The following is a 17,754-nucleotide window of genomic DNA, read 5'->3' on the forward strand; positions in this document are numbered from 1 at the left end:
GACACTCCACAGCTGTATCGCTCAGTTTCACACCTGTTTCAGCATCATTAATAGCCGCATTGACATCTGGGAGATTCAGGGTGCTTTCACACCAAAAAATAAATAAAAACCTTCCAACCTTCATTTTCTTTTGGTTCACTTTCATACTGCAGTTGTAAAAATATTGCAAGGGAGCAAATTTACATTTTGCGTCTATATGTAATCATACGGCTTAAAATGTGATGAACAGTTAGTGGTGCTTCCAAATAATGAAAATTTGTTTTTTTTACATTATGGACACAGAGTTGTGTACTAACAAACTTTCATGCTGTTGTTTCAGCAAAGTTTTGTGAAAGTGATTATTTTGGAGGAAGCTCCTTGTTTTATACACAACTAAATTCACATGGATGAATTTGGTGTGTTCCCATCGCAGATGTTGCCTGTGCAGGGAGCAGGGGACTGTTTTACCAAAAATCCACTCTCACAGAAATTAACTCATCCACTTATATTTATATCCTTCTTACGTGATTCATAATCAGAAACTAGTCAAATCCTATGGTTTTATTTTCTGCTTTATTCTCGTCTAACATAAGCTACCTAAACACACACGTTAATGCACCAGCTGCTAACACTCTCAAAAGATCTCAGAGCAGTTGTGTGTTTCTTTGGCTGAATGCTGTATCTTTCAGAAACAAAGTCATAATGGATGGGAAACTCTTCAGAAATCTCTGCTACATACAATCGCAGCTCTGCTGAGCAACATTAACCAGTCACAAGCTGACTGAGAGAGCCACACTAATGCTAATGCAGTAAGAAGATGGGGGGGGGGGGGGGGGGGGGGATACAGCGCATTAATGATGTTATTTTAACCATAAATAAACTTTGAAGCATTTGGTGGGTAAAATAATCTAAAACCTAATAGAAATCAGACATGATTGTTTTTTAATCAGCATTGATCTTTATGTAGCCAGGAAAAATTGACTTCTTTTTCGAGGGATCCCCAGCCAAGACGATACAAAATTACACACTGAGCAAAAAAAGGAAGTAAATTACAAGTAGATGATGAATAACAGGCCTCAGGTTCAGCTTTAGAGGCACTCACAGAAATTAGCTCAGCTTTGCAGTTTTCTACAATGTAGTTCTAAGAAAAGGGTGGATAAAAGTTGAGATCAGTTTAGGAATGAAAGCAACACTTCATAGTGCAATTTGGGTGCAGATTGAGGCACACAATGATGCAAGTAGTGAGTGAAAAGCAGAAACAGTCCTGAATTCAGCAGTCTGGTGCCATGTCTGATCATTATGCCATCGGTTCTCTCAGAAGCTCACCTCAGTGGCTCTGAGTCGCTGTGACTGTCCACTGTGAGGCAGTGCGGAGTTTGCACTTTAACACGACTGTGAAAACTTAATTCGACTCAGTTATTAGAGAATTCTATCTTTCATTTTTACTCCTCACTTGAATGAGAACAGTAAGAATCCAAAGTTTGCAAAGACAATTAATGGAAACTCTCAGCACTGCCAAATGTCCATAATCTAACACAAACATCTGGTGCGTGATAAACGTGGAAGGACTGATAAAGCAGCGTGATTGAGAGCAAGCGAGATGAGGAGAGGTTGTGGATGTGTAGCGATCCAAGCTGGCTAAAACAAATTCAATAACCATGAAACAGAAGTAAAGAGAGGATGAGAGACACTGGGGAGAGAGATATTGCCAGAGTGTGTGAACCATGAGAGAGGGATGTGTGGGGGGAGAGGGAGAGAGAGAGAGAGAGAGAGAGAGAGAGAGAGAGAGAGAGAGAGAGAGAGAGAGAGAGAGGGAGAGGGGAGGGATTGTTGCTAACGGATTTGCAGCAGAGGGGAAAGAAAGAAAGGGGGCAGTGGCACTCAGTGACAGAGTGCTATCCACACTCACATGCTCACACATACACACACGCGCACACACGCGTGTATACACACTCTGTGTTTCCTCTGTGTCTCTTTCCAAAAGTGTCAGTCACCCAGTCAGTCAATTATTTTTGTGTGCGTGTGTGTGTTTGGTGGGATGTTGAAAAGGGCTCGTAACCATCCTTCATCATCTCTATGACAGACGGTAAGATCATTTCATTCAACTTTGCCTGTTTGACCGTCTCTTGTGTTTGGGCCTTTATCTCTGTCGCCTTTCATTCTACTTTTTTCTCTCATGCGTGTGTTTGTGCCCTGACTCTGGTCCGGAGCCAGACTGAGGCCTCCATGGAGCCCTGTCACTGTTTGCTTTCTTTTACAATCCATTTTGAGCCACGGGGGGCATAACTAATGAACTGTGTCACAGGGGCTCCAGTCGAAGGTGGATTTTTAATTAGGTGTTCATTTTAATAATAATAACTATTATATTTGAAGGTCTGTAATTAGAGTGGAAAGAAATAGCTTTGCTCCTCTACTGCTTCCTTTGATGTAATTAGCCATGTGGTATACACTGAGAGCGCTAAACTTTTTCTTGATACAGAGAAGTCTCTTGCTGCTTCGGTCTGTGTTTGATTGATTTGACTTCTCAGATTCGTTTTTGTTACCTAAACATGACCTGTAAGGTCTTCTTCACTTTGTTTGAATGTACTTCTTTGTGCACTTTTCAGTCATTCTTGTTTTTGATCTTGAATCCGACAACAGAATCCTCAAAAAGGACATGCTTTCAAATTTTATGTGCCGCTTCTAACTTTGCCATCACTTCGTTCAAAGACTGAAATTTTCAGTCTGACATGAATGTGTTTCAGTTTGTTTTGGAAAGTCTGTGGCTCCAGATTAAAGTCTGAACCTGTTGGTAATTGGATTTGGTCTCAGAGACTTGAGGATCTTTCTGCCAAAAATGATTAATTCCTTTAAATTATTGTACTTAGCGCGGGCTCGCGTTCAGTGAGCAGACATTTCTGGAAATATTGCCTGTTTTATCTATCGAGCGTGTGTCTATTAAAGCATCGATATGTAAATACTTAAACACAGACGCACATATCACAACATCTGAGAGCAAAAAAACTCTTTTAAAAGTATGTGATTAACTTTTCAAAACCTCCAAAGAGACAGACTTTTCATTTGATAAAGAGATTTGTCTTTTTTTTTCATATAAAGTGCCATTGTGAAGATCACAATATGTCACATACTGATTGCAGTCATAAAAGACACATTTGCTGAATTTGCACAAAGAAAGTTTTATATTGCGAGTTGTGAGTTTATATTGTAAGTTGAAAGTTCTAGTTTGTGGATCAACTCTGCAGACAATGGCATGTGGCAGTGCATGCACGTGTATGAGCATCCATATATAGTGCTATACATGTGTGTATTAAGACGGTGGGCATGGGGGATGTTCTATAGATTAGAGTCTTAATGTGTCACATAAACATTTCGTGATGTACATACGCAGAGACACACACACACACACACACACACACACACACACACACGAGGAAAAAACCTGCAGACAAACCAGAACTGTATAAGTACTATAAAAGAGGCAAAAGTCTCCAGTAAAGTTTATAAATGGGGTTATAAACTCCAAATGTTAGTGTTAAGAATTCTTAATAATGACTGCTAATAGTTTAGAAATATGTTTATTCAGTTCAATTTAATGCCAGGAACTCGTGGTTTTTAAAAAACAAATCAAATTCTGAATAAAATCTGTTCATTTGTAGAATATTGAATCTACCTAACAGCTGCTGAGTTTGTGTTTCCACAAAAAAAAAATGCAATATTAAACAGTATTAAAAATTTCCTGAAGTCCAAAAGAATTCAAAAGATTCAAACGCAGTGGGTGAGAGACTTCGTACCACACCTCTGAGGCTGGTTTGCTGCTACTGCTTTCGGCCAGCGGCTTAAATCTCTACATTAACATAGCACACATTAATCTCACCAACAACCTGTTGGCTCTCAAGCTGCATTACGATAAGATTGCCTGGATGAAGACAAACATCTTTTCGTTTTCAGTCTGTTACAATTACACTGAATCTCTTGGGTCAAAAAAAAACTAACTGCATTCTGATGGGCTTGAAATTCTCTCCCATTTATATCTGTATCGCAACTTTCTATACTTTTTTCTTTCTTCAGGACAAATAACCAGACACAAAGACTCGCACTTTCTAAGTGAGGAAACGCGCCAACCAGTAGACTTCCTGAAATCACTGCGGCTGCTGTCTATGAGACGTCCCGTGGCAGAGGAGTGGACTGTCCTTCAATCCTGACACACGGAAAAACCCCGTCAAGGCTCCCGCCAGCAGCTCAGACACAATGTCCTCCCCGTCTCTCCCCATGCCGTCGCTTCCACCAAGCCCCCTCGCCATGGAGTATCTCAACGACTTTGACCTCCTGAAGTTCGAGGTGAAATCTGACACACCTCCGCTCCCTCCTCCATGTGCGTATCCCAAATCTGGCCTCCCCAACGACCCCTCCAGCTCCCCATACACCGGCCACCCTCCACAGGACTCCAGTCTGAGCTCCAGCCCTTACAACTCACTCCCGCCTTCGCCAACGCTCAGCGACGCCCATCCGCCGCCTTCGGGCTCGTCTTCGCTCTCCTCATCGTCCTCCTCCATCTCCTTCCCCCTCTCGGTATCCAACAGCTTCACCTCGAGCATCAGTTCCGGCTCCCAGGGGAATGTCGGAAGCAGCCCGACTCACGGCGGCCCTCAGGGTCCCACCCCGGCCTCTCTGGAGGACCTCATCTGGCTGGCGGCGCTGCAGCAGCAGTTTGGAGGGGAGGTGACAGGGCCCGCCACTTTGCTGGGAGCCTTGGGGGGAGTTCCGGAACGAGGAGACAGAGAGAGGGGGTCGGTAAACGGTTTTCTGGGCTGTGAGGATGCGGTGGAGGCTTTGCTGAACTCGGCCGCTGCGGCCGTCAGCTCACAGGTAACCATCTTTGTATCTTCTCTAACTTTAGATTGTGCTTCCCCCTTCCTCTTCAAGACATGTGAGAACTTTCCGCTCCTCTGCTTTTTAGTTCCCGGGTCTTTCTCAAAGTTCAAGCAGCAACCTGGGAGACTCCAGCAGCGACAGCGGCGGTGACATTTCCTGCAGCAAGGCGGCCGACATGTGCCACCGCCCGCTCGTTTTCCTCTCGTCAGGCCCTCCCTCGCTTGCCAATGCTGCTCCAGGCTCTGCTCCCTATCCACAGCCCCTCAGCCCCCAGGCACGCCTCCATCACCACCAGCACCACCACCATCAGCATCACCCCCATCACCCCATGCATGGCAGCCATCATCATCACCACCACCCGCAGGTCAATCAGGTACGTGTCTCCCCAGATTAGACGAGACAGGCTCATTACAATGATGACGGCGCTCGACAGGAAGCGCTAATCAATAAACTGTGGAAGAATATCAGGAGGTGAGGTAAATGGAGTGAGAAGACAAAGGCGCCCGTGGCTTCACGGGGCTGGATGGGAGGAGAGAGGGATCGTGCAGTGAAGGATTAGGATTAGGACATTAGAACATGGTTATTAATGTCTGTGTCTATCTGAAGTATCACTTAATGCGTTGCTCTTTATGAGGGAACAATGTGGTCACACTGTAATCTCCTCAATTAGCACTTGAAAGAATAAATAATAGTTTGTGTCACAGTGTAATGCACCTGTGTTCACTCGTGAAGCATTTATAGACCTTTAAGTTGTACAAAACTTGCGAAATCATTAATTTATGAAAAAATAGATGGTATTTTGACATCGGTGTTACAGTGTATGATTGTGTTGACCGTTATCAGCTCAAAGAGAAGCCTTCCTTGGGGAGATCCTAGAGATAGACCCTAGGGTAGGTGAAAAGCACAAATTTTCAAACACATTTTCCAGTTATAACTTTTGCGGAGTGTTGTGTGTTGTGTTGTTGCTGTAATTCAAGTAAACTTTGTAATCTGCGTTCTGGTTGATCAAGATGTCTGGGTGGATTTCTATATGGAGCACAGTGTGAGCTTATTATCATATCTGCTATTATTGCTGTGCGTAATCCCGATAACTGTCGCACACACTTAGTCAGATTACATGACAGATTATGGACATGTGGTGCCGAAATGTGCCCCCTGATGTACACACACACACACACACACACACACACACACACACACACACACACACACACACACACACACACACACACACACACACACACGAAGTTTGACACATCATCATGTGTGCACCAGTCATATCACAGTTACACATATACGTCTGAATATTTCACAAATCTTCTTCACACGCCTCCGACTGTAGACACTCCAGTCCTTTCCAGCATATGCCTAGTTGCCAATTACCGGTGAGGATCAGTGTATCATCTCTGTGTGGTCTCTCCTTCTGTTCAGCAGTGCGGGGTGAACGAGCGTTTCTCTGATGAGCAGCTGGTGAGTCTGTCGGTGCGCGAGCTGAACCGACACCTGCGTGGAGTGAGCAAAGACGAGGTGGTGCGCCTCAAGCAGAAACGCCGCACACTAAAGAACCGTGGCTATGCCCAGTCCTGCCGCTACAAGCGCTTACAGCACCGCCACGCTCTGGAGTCGGAGAAGCACGTGCTCACGCAACAGGTGCGCAAACACTCATACAGATGCATAACTGCACTACTTCTTTCCTTGAAGTAATGGATTTGTTACCTCCTTGCCTCAAACTTAACCCTCATACCGCACCTTTTCATGACCTTGTCCTTAAGCTACTTGTAACGTTAGCCCTAAAATCACATATCATAACTTAGAGTAATTGGAAGTAGTGTGCAGCCGTACAAGTTAGGTGGATTCCCCAAGTTTTGGCGACTCCTGTTTTTGGGGCGCCTTAAAGGGAGGAATACAAACCTAATATTTCGTCCCTCAGCTTATGCCCAAGCTGACATCCATCAGCTTTAACGCCTACAGGAGGTGAGGACGGCAAAAAAAAAAAAAAAGCAGCAGCTGGCTTTGTGATAGAATAATTAAATTCCATCAGCTTACATTCCCGACAGAATATGTCACGACTACAAAGTGAGCATCTGTGCAGCACAGCTTAGCAAGGCCCAAAGAAATCATCTTCTTCTCTTGTTTTTTTCCTGCTCTCCTCAGTTGGAACAGCTACAGTGCGAGCTGACTCGGGTGCTCAGGGAGAGAGACGCCTACAAGGCTCGCTACGAGAAGCTCCTCAGCACGAACCACAGCACCGCCAGCGATGCACCGCCACCCCGCACCAGCAACCCACCTTCCCCGCCCCCTGACTACTTCCTCTGAGTTCAACTCAAAGAGGAGGAGAGGAAGTTAAACTAATCAATGACAAGTAATCAGACTTGGAGGGAGGAAACAAGGACGTGCATGTGGGTGTGTGCGTGTGTGTGTGTGTGTGTGTGTGTGTGTATGTGCGTAAGAGACGACGTGGAAGAGAGACTGGCAGACTGTGGGGGGCTATACAACTGTGAAAACCACCCTTGGATGATAAAAGGGGAGTTGATTATCAACTCGTCTGGGTTAGACTCAGGCCTCGGCCGCTTCATGGACTCCGATATACTTTACTGTGAATGATAGTTGCACAAAAACTGGCTGACAGCTTCCTGAAGTCTTCTGCTTGTGATGTTGGTGCATCAGAGGATAAACACAACTATGAAAACACATCAAAAATGCTTTGATCTTGCAATGAAACTACATTAGTCTGAGCATGTTATCTATGCAATATTAGGGATATGCAACGTGCTCTCCAAATGCGTGATTGAGGCTCTTTGTAGATGTGTTTTTATTTATTTTTTAATGATAAGCTGCTAAAGCTGCAGAGGTCTGAGTAGTGCAGTGGTGCTGGATGTGGAGTGGTATGGGCTTGGATAAAAAAAAAATCCATGGCATGCAGTTAAGTATTTTCCAGCTAATATTTCACAGTTGCCTACCAAAGTGTTTAAGCTCACCAAGACTTGTGATTCTTTGTAATAATCATAGATAAAAGAATGTACAAGGATACCTTAATTGGGAATCTTCCAGTGATTGTGCTAAATGAATAGCGGGGGATATTGCTCTGGTGTTTTAGCGAAGAAATCAATTTTTTATTTTTTATTTTTTGCTTGTTAGAAAAGAGTCAACATTCAGCCATGATCAGAAATTTAATACACTTGCTGTTCGCTCTCAATGATGTTTTCAAAAATACAAACATGTGGGGCTGGTAGTGTGCTTAACTAAGTGAGAGAGGCAAAAAAAAAAAAAGTCAGCGCACAGGTGAAACTTAAAAAAAAAGTTTGGCATGGTTTGTGTGGTTCTCCAGACTAGGGATGTTACTTTCGGTGTAGACTAAACACCTCTGTCTAACACAGACAATCATAATATGTATGCAATATTCGGCACCACAGAGCTGGTCACTGTGGACTCGGGTGCTGTGGAACACTGATGCAACAGAAAATTAACAATGCAGGGATTTAAAAAAAAAAATGCAAAAAAAAAAACCTCTCTTCATTGAGACACTCTTACCTGTCCAATGAAAAATTTGCCAGGGTTTATTCATTCAAGCTATTTATTTTGTTTGGGTGTAGGGTAAAAAAATGTTTCTTTATTTATTCACTTATTTATTCAGTATTTATTGTTTATTTATGTACTGATCATAATTATTTTACTGGTTTTATTCAATAGCGTGTATTTTTACTTTCCTACAGTTTATTATTTTATTCCACTTTGATTAGAATTAACACTATTGCAAAAGAAAAGAAAACAAAAGAATTACGGCCATTGTTATGGTTTCCTGCTCCTGTTGTAGTGTGGTTTCATAAGCATATGAAATAAACCAAGTATTTTACCATCCAAGTCACGTGTCGGCATGCTTTCATGGAGCTCTTTGCGTACAGGTTTTAACCTCCTCTCCTCTCTGTTCACTTATCTGAGCATCTCTTCTCTTTCAGTCTCCTGCAGGCCCATGTCATGCTCCATCCCTCCCTCCCTCTATTTTATCTGTGTCCCTCTATTGCGAGGCAGTGACCCTGGGTGTGTGCTGTTTGGGATGACCTCATCTTCAGCTCTACCTCCCTCTCTCTGTCTCTGGCTCTCTCTCTGGCCTGTATAATAGGACCGGGATTAGGGCTATAATAGCGCCCTGGCTGCTCACTGCCGGAGTCTATTGTGGCTTTGTGTGGGAGGGACGCACCACTGGTTATGGCCACACTCACATTCTGACAGAAAACACATCAAAATACACTCCTTGTCACGTGGTTTTGGAAAAGACTTGATTTAATAGAAGAAAGAAATCACCATGGGTTTCCTCGGGCATTCAGAGGCGTGTGATGAAAACAAGACTGATAAACTGAATGAGCCAGCAGGTAGACTCTCACGCCTCTATTCTACAGCGTGAATACCCCAGTGGCTCGTTTTAAACACACGGCGTATACCACCCCCCACCCCGAAGGATGGAGCACTTTAACACAAACAAAGCCAATTAGTTAGATGAACATTGGTTTTGCGGCGCCCCCTAACGGCCGGCCTCTGCAACTGCACCCCATCTTTCCAAGAGGTCAACGAGAGCTTCGTGACACCGGGCGCCGTCTCCTCCACCCGCCTCTGTCTTTTCCCCTCCGGCTCTGCCACGGAGCTGCGGCTCGCTCACAAGGAGCCCCTCCGAGCCGCCGGGTCCGGACCCGCTCTGCACAGAGACCCCCCCCAATCGGGACCGGCGGCGTCTCCGCGTCAAGTCACTGACTCACGCAGCGGTGTGGAGCGCGGTGATGAATGACGGCGCTGACTGTAGACCTGGACCTGGGCCCTCATCTGAGGAGACGGAGTGAGAGAGGGGAGAGAGAGAGGGAGAGAGAGGAGGAGGAGGAGGAGGAGAGATAAACTCAGAGAGAGAGAGCGCGCGCGCACGAGAGGGAGGGAAGATAGAGAGCTTACTTTGTAGTTGCCGCGAGCCACCTGACAGGTGAGAGACCACACTGGGCTGAGGTGGGGGAGAGGGGGCTCATAAAGAGAGTGCTTCAGGACCGAGGCGGGCTGTGAACAGTGGTTCTGCTGCAGGTGTCTTCTCTGTCTCTTTTCGGACTTCACATTCCCGATCGGTTGATTTCAGTTTGCAGATGCCGACAGATGTGCCCGAAGACAGGCTCAACATCGAGGAGAATGCCGTCAAGGTAAACCCCCTCAACCCCACCCCACCCCACCCAACACACACTCTCTCTCACACATACACACACACGCCCCACTCCACACCCCACACACCCCCACTAGCCAGTGTAAGGGGGGGTGGGGATGCGGGGCACTGGGGTGGGATGTGACCATGCATGTGGGCTTCCAGTGTGTGTGTGTGTGTGTGTGTGTGTGTGCGTGTGTGTGTGTGTGTGTGTGTGTGTGTGTGTGTGTGTGCTGCGTTAGGAGGGGGTGTCTTACATTACTAAATAAACAGACTTGTCAGTCAGTCTCTATATTCTTCTCCAACTCAACTTTTATTGGGATGGGAAGGGGCGTTTCTGGATTGCAAGCTGAGCAAATTATTAATTTCCAAACTTTTAGAGCAGAATTGTAAGCTGTTGTCAGAACTCAGCGTTTTGTAACGTCTTTCAACTAATTGGCTTTGGCTTTCCATGCTGCTTTACTGTTTGGTTTCGCTCCCATTGCTGTATTGAACTGTCTGGAGTGAAGCTCTGGACTTATATTAATATGAGCAAAGACTTAATTGGGACAGGTTTAGAGACACACTGTTTATTTGCATTGAATTGACTGCTCAGCATCAAATAAGAAAAGGTTCAGCAAATAGCTGGATGATTGCGCTCCCAGTGCTGTAGTCTGAATGCCAACCAGGACTCCAACTTTCAGCCTGGCAATGATTTTTTGTTGTTTGTGGAGGTGGGTACATCATGTATACATATGCATGACACACACACACACCACGCAATGTATTAATTACCACCTTTATCGCTGTCAACGGTTTGTTTATAAATAATGCTATCATAGAAGAAGGACTGCCAAATGAGTCAATCAGCAAGAAGACATTTATTCAAGGTGTGTGTGTGTGTGTGTGTGTGTGTGTGTGTGTGTGTGTGTGTGTGTGTGTGTGTGTGTGTGTGTGTGTGTGTGTTGGGGGGCTGTTAAGACAAATAATTGAATGAAAAAAGTATTTTCTTATGAAGAAATCGTGCTAAATATGTTTTAAATGCTGGATGGAACAAACTTTAAAAAACAATAACAAATTAAAAAGCTATAAACTAGAGGCTGGTATCTAATAGATGTGACAGCTGTTGGCAAAAACAATAAAAGCTTCCATATGAGAGCTCTGATGCTGGATAAATCATCTTTGAGTGTGTTGAGCAAGTGGATTTGGTTAAAAAAAAAACTGCAGATTTCCGTGAGATAAGGGATTTGTGGTGTGAGAGTGTGAGCTTCGAGGCAAATGCGTGAGTCTCACACTCAGTGCTGGGAATATAACAGCGCTGAGACCCTCAGAGCTAAACACTGTTCCTGGTGTTGCTTTTTTTGTCTTTCCTTTTTAGGTTTAACCATTTAAATACTGGAAAAAAAATTTTTAAACAGTTACTGTTCAAATAAAGGTAGCTTTTGTATAGAATTGAATAAGTCCTCGAACGAAAACAAAGAAAGAAATCAGTTTGTTGCAGCAGCTGTTTAGTATTCAGCTGGAGGGTCGAGGCCATATTTGTTTTTATGTGGGAGCTGAAGTATATCAAGCATCCATTCATTGATGTTTTACACTGCTGTATCCAACTGAGGGTTGCTGGGAGTGAATCCCAGCTGACTATGATGAATGCAGGTCGCCAGTCCATCAGGGGAAGCACAGAGAGACAACCACACACACTCACACACTCACCTGTGGGCCAGGTAACCTCACATGATGTCCCTGTACTGTGAGGCAAAAGTGCCAACCACTGCACCACAGTGAGTCCCAGTATCAAACACTCTTCACCAAAACTTGATTTAACACTGTATGAAGTAATCGGGATAGTTGTCAGAAGAGGTCAGGCTGATGTTTGTAAGATATCAGCACTTTAAAGAGGGTTACTGTAGCGACTGACAGAATGAGGGAACTTCATTTGTGGAGCACATGACAGCAACAAGGCAATTTGAAAGTGTTCCACATCTAGAATAAAGAAAGCCATGGTTTTTATTTTGTCGCCGTCGTCTGAGGAAGACAGCTATCAGTGTTCTCTGATCAGTGAGGATGGCTTGTTTTGTAATTCATCAAGGTTTGTGTTGTGACCTGATGGACTGTTTGTTTGGAGACGTCTTGTTGAAATATTCTGACCTGAAAAAACTTTTACTACTGACACAGATTACACTGCCTGTTAGATTAGGAGTATATTTGTTAAGCAAGTTAACAGTTGTGATCTGAAATGTACAAGAACATGCCATTTTACCATTTTTACCTTTCCTGTTCAGTATCTTGTAAGCCATTGAAGGCAGGACCATAAAAAACAGTGGTTAACACAAATCAACTCACCTCTACCCTTTATTGACTAATCTGGATATATGCCGTTCCCAGTTTAACTTTTTTGCTTTCCGTCAGTTTTTTGCTGACATTTCATCTTACTTTATGGATGTACACACACGACGATGATCACATTTGCACATTTGTGCGCCTGGTACGTGAAAAACACCGTACGCGAGAAGAGTGAGGCTCTGAATGTGAGATAATGACGAGGCTATCTTCTGGTGCTTTCTCCAGTGTGACAGCATGACTCTGTCCAGCACCCCGACCGTTCGCAGAGGAAGCACTCCTTTGCCAATTAAGCACCAGCTCAGGCGAGAAGAAGCCGTCCACGATGAGTGTGACTGGACATCAGGTGGAGCAGGACCTTCCACCTCCCCGATCAGCTTCAGCCCGGGCCTGGAGGACACCATGAACGTGACCACGGAGGGCAGGAGTGATGGGCCTTTAAGGATCGCTCTGCTGGGGCAAAACGGCGTTGGGAAGTCGTCTCTGGCTATTGCCCTGGCCGGGGACATGGACAGGACTGCGTCAGTGGATTCTGATGGTGTGTTTGACAGGATTACTGCAAAGTGGCATCATGCAATGGAGAGGCAGTCTGCAGGGCGATTTTACAGTTAGCCAGTAAATAAATCACAGCACCCATCTTCCATGTGAGGCCTAACTGCTGCTCTCCTTGTCCTTAGGGGAGGGTTACGTGCGCACAGTCACCGTGGATGAAGAGGAGAGCACCATCATTATCTATGACAACTGGAGACAGGTGAGCCAAACAACACTTCATTGTTCCCTCTCTCCCTGCTCCCTGCTCCCTCATTAGGCCACCGAGCCCTCGCCGCAGCTGTATACAGTGTGCTCAGCTGCTTTTCAGCCCTTTTCCCTTTGGCTGCTGGGTTTGTTTCAATAAAAGGCTCAAATTTCACCTTTAGTGTTTGGATTTTTACCTCTGAGCTTTAATAGATTTTTCTCCTTCAAAGAACGTTTTGTGCTGCAACGTCAGAGCTTGACTGAGTTACTCGACAGGAAATTCGGCATCCATCTGCTCATATTTGACCTTCAGCATTTCTGGATCACTTCATGTCACCCAGGTCACTAATATAACAGAAACTAACTTGTACAATTTTTAAAAAAAACTTAAAAAAACAATTTTTTTTGGCACATTTTGTACAAAGTGTCCATAGATGTATTACAATAAGTAAGGTTATAGTGTCGTGAAACATGTGATCTTCCCATATTTTTATTTTTATTTGGAGCACCTTGTATTGTTGAAAGCGTTAAAACAAAAACTGATGCCAAGCTCAAGAGGAAAGGCTGTGACAAAAGGAGGACAATAGATGTGCTGCATCTGCATCTGTGCAAGTGAGGAAACCTCATTATCAGGTTGTTTTGTTGTTTTGCACACTTTTTTCCTCCCTTCCCTCGAGTACAGTTCAGGGGCATCTGAGAGTGGATTAGAGAGAGCGAGAGAGAGACAGCGAGAGAGAGTCACCCACAGCACGGATGTACTGGCTGACAGCAATATTGTTTCTGATTTAGGTGAATGTGTGAAAACACTGAGCACACACAACCCTGTGATACAATATGTCTTATTTGATAGGGAGATTTTTGTGATACACCTTCAGTACTATCGGATGTGACAAACACAATGTCCTTTACTGTATATAAAATGTACTTATGTAACTGGCAGTGTGACGACAACGTCTGGCACCACCATGCTCCTCTTGGCATGGGGATCTAACCCTAACCCTGAATTTGAAAACCCAAATGAAAAATTAGTAGACCTCGGAGAGCACTCAGTACAAGCATGACATTTAACATATTTTCTGTGAAGCTTTCACTGGAGAATATGCTATTTTGGAGTTATGTGTGAAAATGGGTGTGTGTGTGTGTCACAGAGGCGCACAGCAGTGTTGGTGTTTTCCATAGTTCTGGTGTTCACTAAAGAGGAAATTTTAGAAAGGACTACAGTATAAACATTGGCAAAAAATAATAGCTTTTCTAATTTCAGGTGAGTATTGACTTGTCACTTCTTATGATGATAATAGTGCATGTGTATGTGTTTAAAACTCTTTATTTATGGTTGTAATAAAATACAGAAAGGCGTAGCTCTGTGACCTCCTGTGTGTTTGCCTGTGTCTGTTCCTCAGGACCTGTCAGCTCTGCAGTGTGAAGTGTGCGTCCTGGTGTTTTCTGTAACCGACCGGCGCAGCTTTCACCGTACCGCTCAGCTTCGACTACTCCTGAGAGAGAATCAGCCCCAGACCCCCATCATTCTGGTTGGCAATAAGAGTGACCTGGTCCGCACACGAGAGGTCACCTCTCAAGGTGAGGCGAACGTCCACGTTTTCATCCTGGTGGTATTTCCCCTTCTGCCTTCCCTTTACCTCTTTCATGGTTTTGTTCTGCGGTTTCTTTCATCTGCACAGCTGGAGTTGACATTTTCAGCTTCTCTCTGTCAGTAAACACTAACGTAAATGTCATGCTTCATTGCAGTGTGGGAGTTGGAGTGGGAGGCGCAATTACATTTAAAGCAGGATACCATTCAGCAATACACTAGCTCTGCATCTTAGTATTGTGACAAAGTGCATAATTTGACACCTCCACGTAAAAATCATCCCTCCTCAGCAGTTATCATCAGATGCCAATAATCAAATGTTTAACATGAAAAATCTCAGAATATCAGCTTCATCAGGACTGTGTGGGTGTGCAGTCAGCACAAAGCAAACAACAACAACTACCTACAAATGATGATCAGTGCATGCGAGAACAAAACATCATTGTTTTCCAACTGAGCCGTACTGCATTTAAAGCAGTGAGAAAATTGCAAACACAGAGGAAATACTGCATCAGAAATTGTCGCAGCAGTTCCACCAGAGAGGTCCGTTACAATTATCAAAATTAGGTCTGGTGTGTCAAATTTAAATAACAGGTTTTAGTTACCAAGTGCTAAATTTATTGTGTAGCTTCACAAAGGAGTTGTTGTCCTTTTTTAACTTGTTGGAGCGAGGACAGACTCGAAGGTAGAGTGACTCACTGCATCTACATGATTGTCGTAACGGGGGGTGACGAGCTATTAGTCGATCGTTTGTTCAAAGTTCAGTAAATATTGCAGCAGCGTATGACAGATATTTTTCGGATGACACGTGACCGTTGTTGTTTCAAAATGAAACACGACAGAAAATTGTGTCGCTTGATTCATGTACAGTAGGTGACACTACATTCTGCTTTTTCATTGTGCTTTTATAGGTCTCTTCTCTTCTTCTCTGTACTTGACCCAATATGTATGTTTGCTTTATTTGTATCCTCTTGGTTTGCAGTCTGGAAAACAAGACGAGCATAACAGGGGAATGAAGAGGTCTTGATGATTTCTGTGTGATGAGTTTATTGTTGGTGGCAACTTTGTGAGTTTGGGATTCAGACAAGTCATCACCCACTTTTTCCACCAAATACCTGAAGTGTTTAGTTTAATAAGAAGCTTACATTTTATTAAATTGCATAATGGATGGGTAGTACACAGAATATATGAGTTACATGATAGTGAAGTCACAATTTTTTAAATTATTATTATTTCTAGTTTTGTGTCGACTAAATACTCAAATTGTGGCACATTCGGCTGAGATTTGATCATTGATCCAGGATAAAAACTAACAATTTGTAAAAGGGAATAGCTGAATGAAAGCTGATATGACACAAATCAAGATTCTTAATATAAGAATATTTTTTCACCTCTCTTTAGCATCTCTTCATGTCAGTGGCTTACATTTTTCTAATGTCATATCGAGTCAGAAATGCTCCTGCCAAAACTCACTTTCATTTTAAGGTGTGATATTTCTGATGTAAAACAGAAACAATAAATGTTTCAAATCTATTACATCTCCTCTTTAATATTTCTTTGAAGTTGTAAATCGTATCCCCAGCTGTTGTTTTTGCCTTGAATAGTTGGTCAATATTTTCAGTGCAACTTATTTCTTTTAGGCCCTTTTTTCTCATCCAATAAACATCAGTGAGAGCATTTATTTCTTTACATCAATCGTTAGTAGCTGAACACAACAATTATTCCTTAACTCACTAGTCTGGTCCCTCTCCTTCCTCAGAAGCCATGTCCAGCGCCGCCCTCTATAACTGCCTGTACCTGGAGATCTCCGCCTCTCTGGACCACCGTACCCCAGAGCTCCTGGAGTGTGCAGTGCGACTAGCCAGGGGTCTTCCCCCGTGGCCCCCGGGGACTAGTGCAGAGGACATGAGTGGCGGAGGCCAACGTGAAAGCATCACCTCACGTGCCAAACGTTTCCTGTCCAACCTGATGCCTCGTTACCCTCGCGAGCGGGAGGTGGGGAAGTTCCTGAGGCAGAAGTCCCGCTCGTGCCATGACTTGGGGGCACTGTGATCCCCTGCCACGAGGAGTTTAATGGTTACGTTGTTTACAAAGCTAGCTGGAAATGATGTAGTTTACCAAGAAAGGAAGGAGGAGGAGAGGGTGATACAGCAATTAGTTGGCAGGAGAAGATGTGACAAACAGAGGGTGTGTGAAGGTCCCAGAGTACAGTACAGGACTGTGTTGTGTGTGATCGACATGCACACCCAGCAGAGGAAAACAGGAAGAACAAAAGTTAGTGATAACGTTTATCTTTAAGATGATATTAAAATTTTGTACACAAGACTAATCACAAACAAAGAAAGGATACTGTTGTAGAAAACATGTAAATAAACTGTAGTAGTGACACTTAACTACCATCTTATAGCTTTGAAAGCAAAATAAATTTTTGAGTCTTGAAAGCTGCTGCATTTTGGATTCTGTTCTTGCTTGTGTTTCCTCCAGTTTGTCTGTTACGCTGAAAAGAAAAGCGGTTGACCAAATAAACAACAGAGCTCAAACACTGTGATATCAAGCCACAGTCACAAATCAGAATCAGTGAGACAGACTTTGCTGATCGTTCATTTTATGTTCAATTCTTTAATGGTAGGCGTCAACAGAACAAGAGAGCAGCTGGCGGAGACGGGAATTACAGAGATGAAACTGGACTTGCAGAGCTCAGCATGACAATAAGGAAAGGAGCAGTGGAGGAAAGGCAGATTATTGTATATGGAGTGATTGTTGCCATGTTACTGTTGTCAGGGAAACCTGGAGTCACTGAGACTTACTCACGAAGTCCATTTCAGCTCTGTGGCTATACCTCTCTTTGTTGCATATCGAGTGGGAGACAGCAAGGCAGATTCTTGCGCATCAAATAGTATTTTTGAGGACAGACTTCAACTCCAAATGACAATGCAGAGGGTTTTCGGTATCAGATTTCAGCCTCCGTGCACTCATCTGTGCCACACTCTAATCCTCAGCACTTCCATCCTCCTACTGCCGCCCACACATGAGCAAAGATTTAGCATATCATAGGTCATTATAGCCATCATTTGTTATCAAAGGGAGAGCT

The 17,754-nt window shown here is 43.9% G+C and overlaps 2 protein-coding genes across 2 annotated transcripts; both read left to right on the plus strand.

Annotated features, from left to right (window-relative positions):
• The first annotated feature begins 4,156 nt into the window (after window positions 1-4,156).
• Window positions 4,157-7,167, plus strand: nrl (neural retina leucine zipper). The gene is made up of 4 exons (XM_030082557.1): window positions 4,157-4,845; window positions 4,937-5,224; window positions 6,286-6,501; window positions 7,006-7,167. Exons 1-4 carry the CDS (start codon window positions 4,228-4,230, stop codon window positions 7,165-7,167), a joined length of 1,284 nt encoding a protein of 427 aa, XP_029938417.1. The 5' UTR covers window positions 4,157-4,227.
• A 2,529-nt stretch (window positions 7,168-9,696) lies between these two features.
• On the plus strand, window positions 9,697-16,999 carry LOC115381409 (GTP-binding protein REM 2-like). Its single transcript, XM_030082752.1, has 6 exons — window positions 9,697-9,817; window positions 9,965-10,025; window positions 12,569-12,878; window positions 13,018-13,091; window positions 14,476-14,653; window positions 16,423-16,999. Exons 2-6 carry the CDS (start codon window positions 9,972-9,974, stop codon window positions 16,713-16,715), a joined length of 909 nt encoding a protein of 302 aa, XP_029938612.1. The 5' UTR covers window positions 9,697-9,817; window positions 9,965-9,971; the 3' UTR covers window positions 16,716-16,999.
• The last annotated feature ends 755 nt before the right edge of the window (window positions 17,000-17,754 follow it).

The sequence above is a fragment of the Salarias fasciatus genome, chromosome 23, assembly GCF_902148845.1.
Source record: "Salarias fasciatus chromosome 23, fSalaFa1.1, whole genome shotgun sequence".
Taxonomy (NCBI): domain Eukaryota; kingdom Metazoa; phylum Chordata; class Actinopteri; order Blenniiformes; family Blenniidae; genus Salarias; species Salarias fasciatus.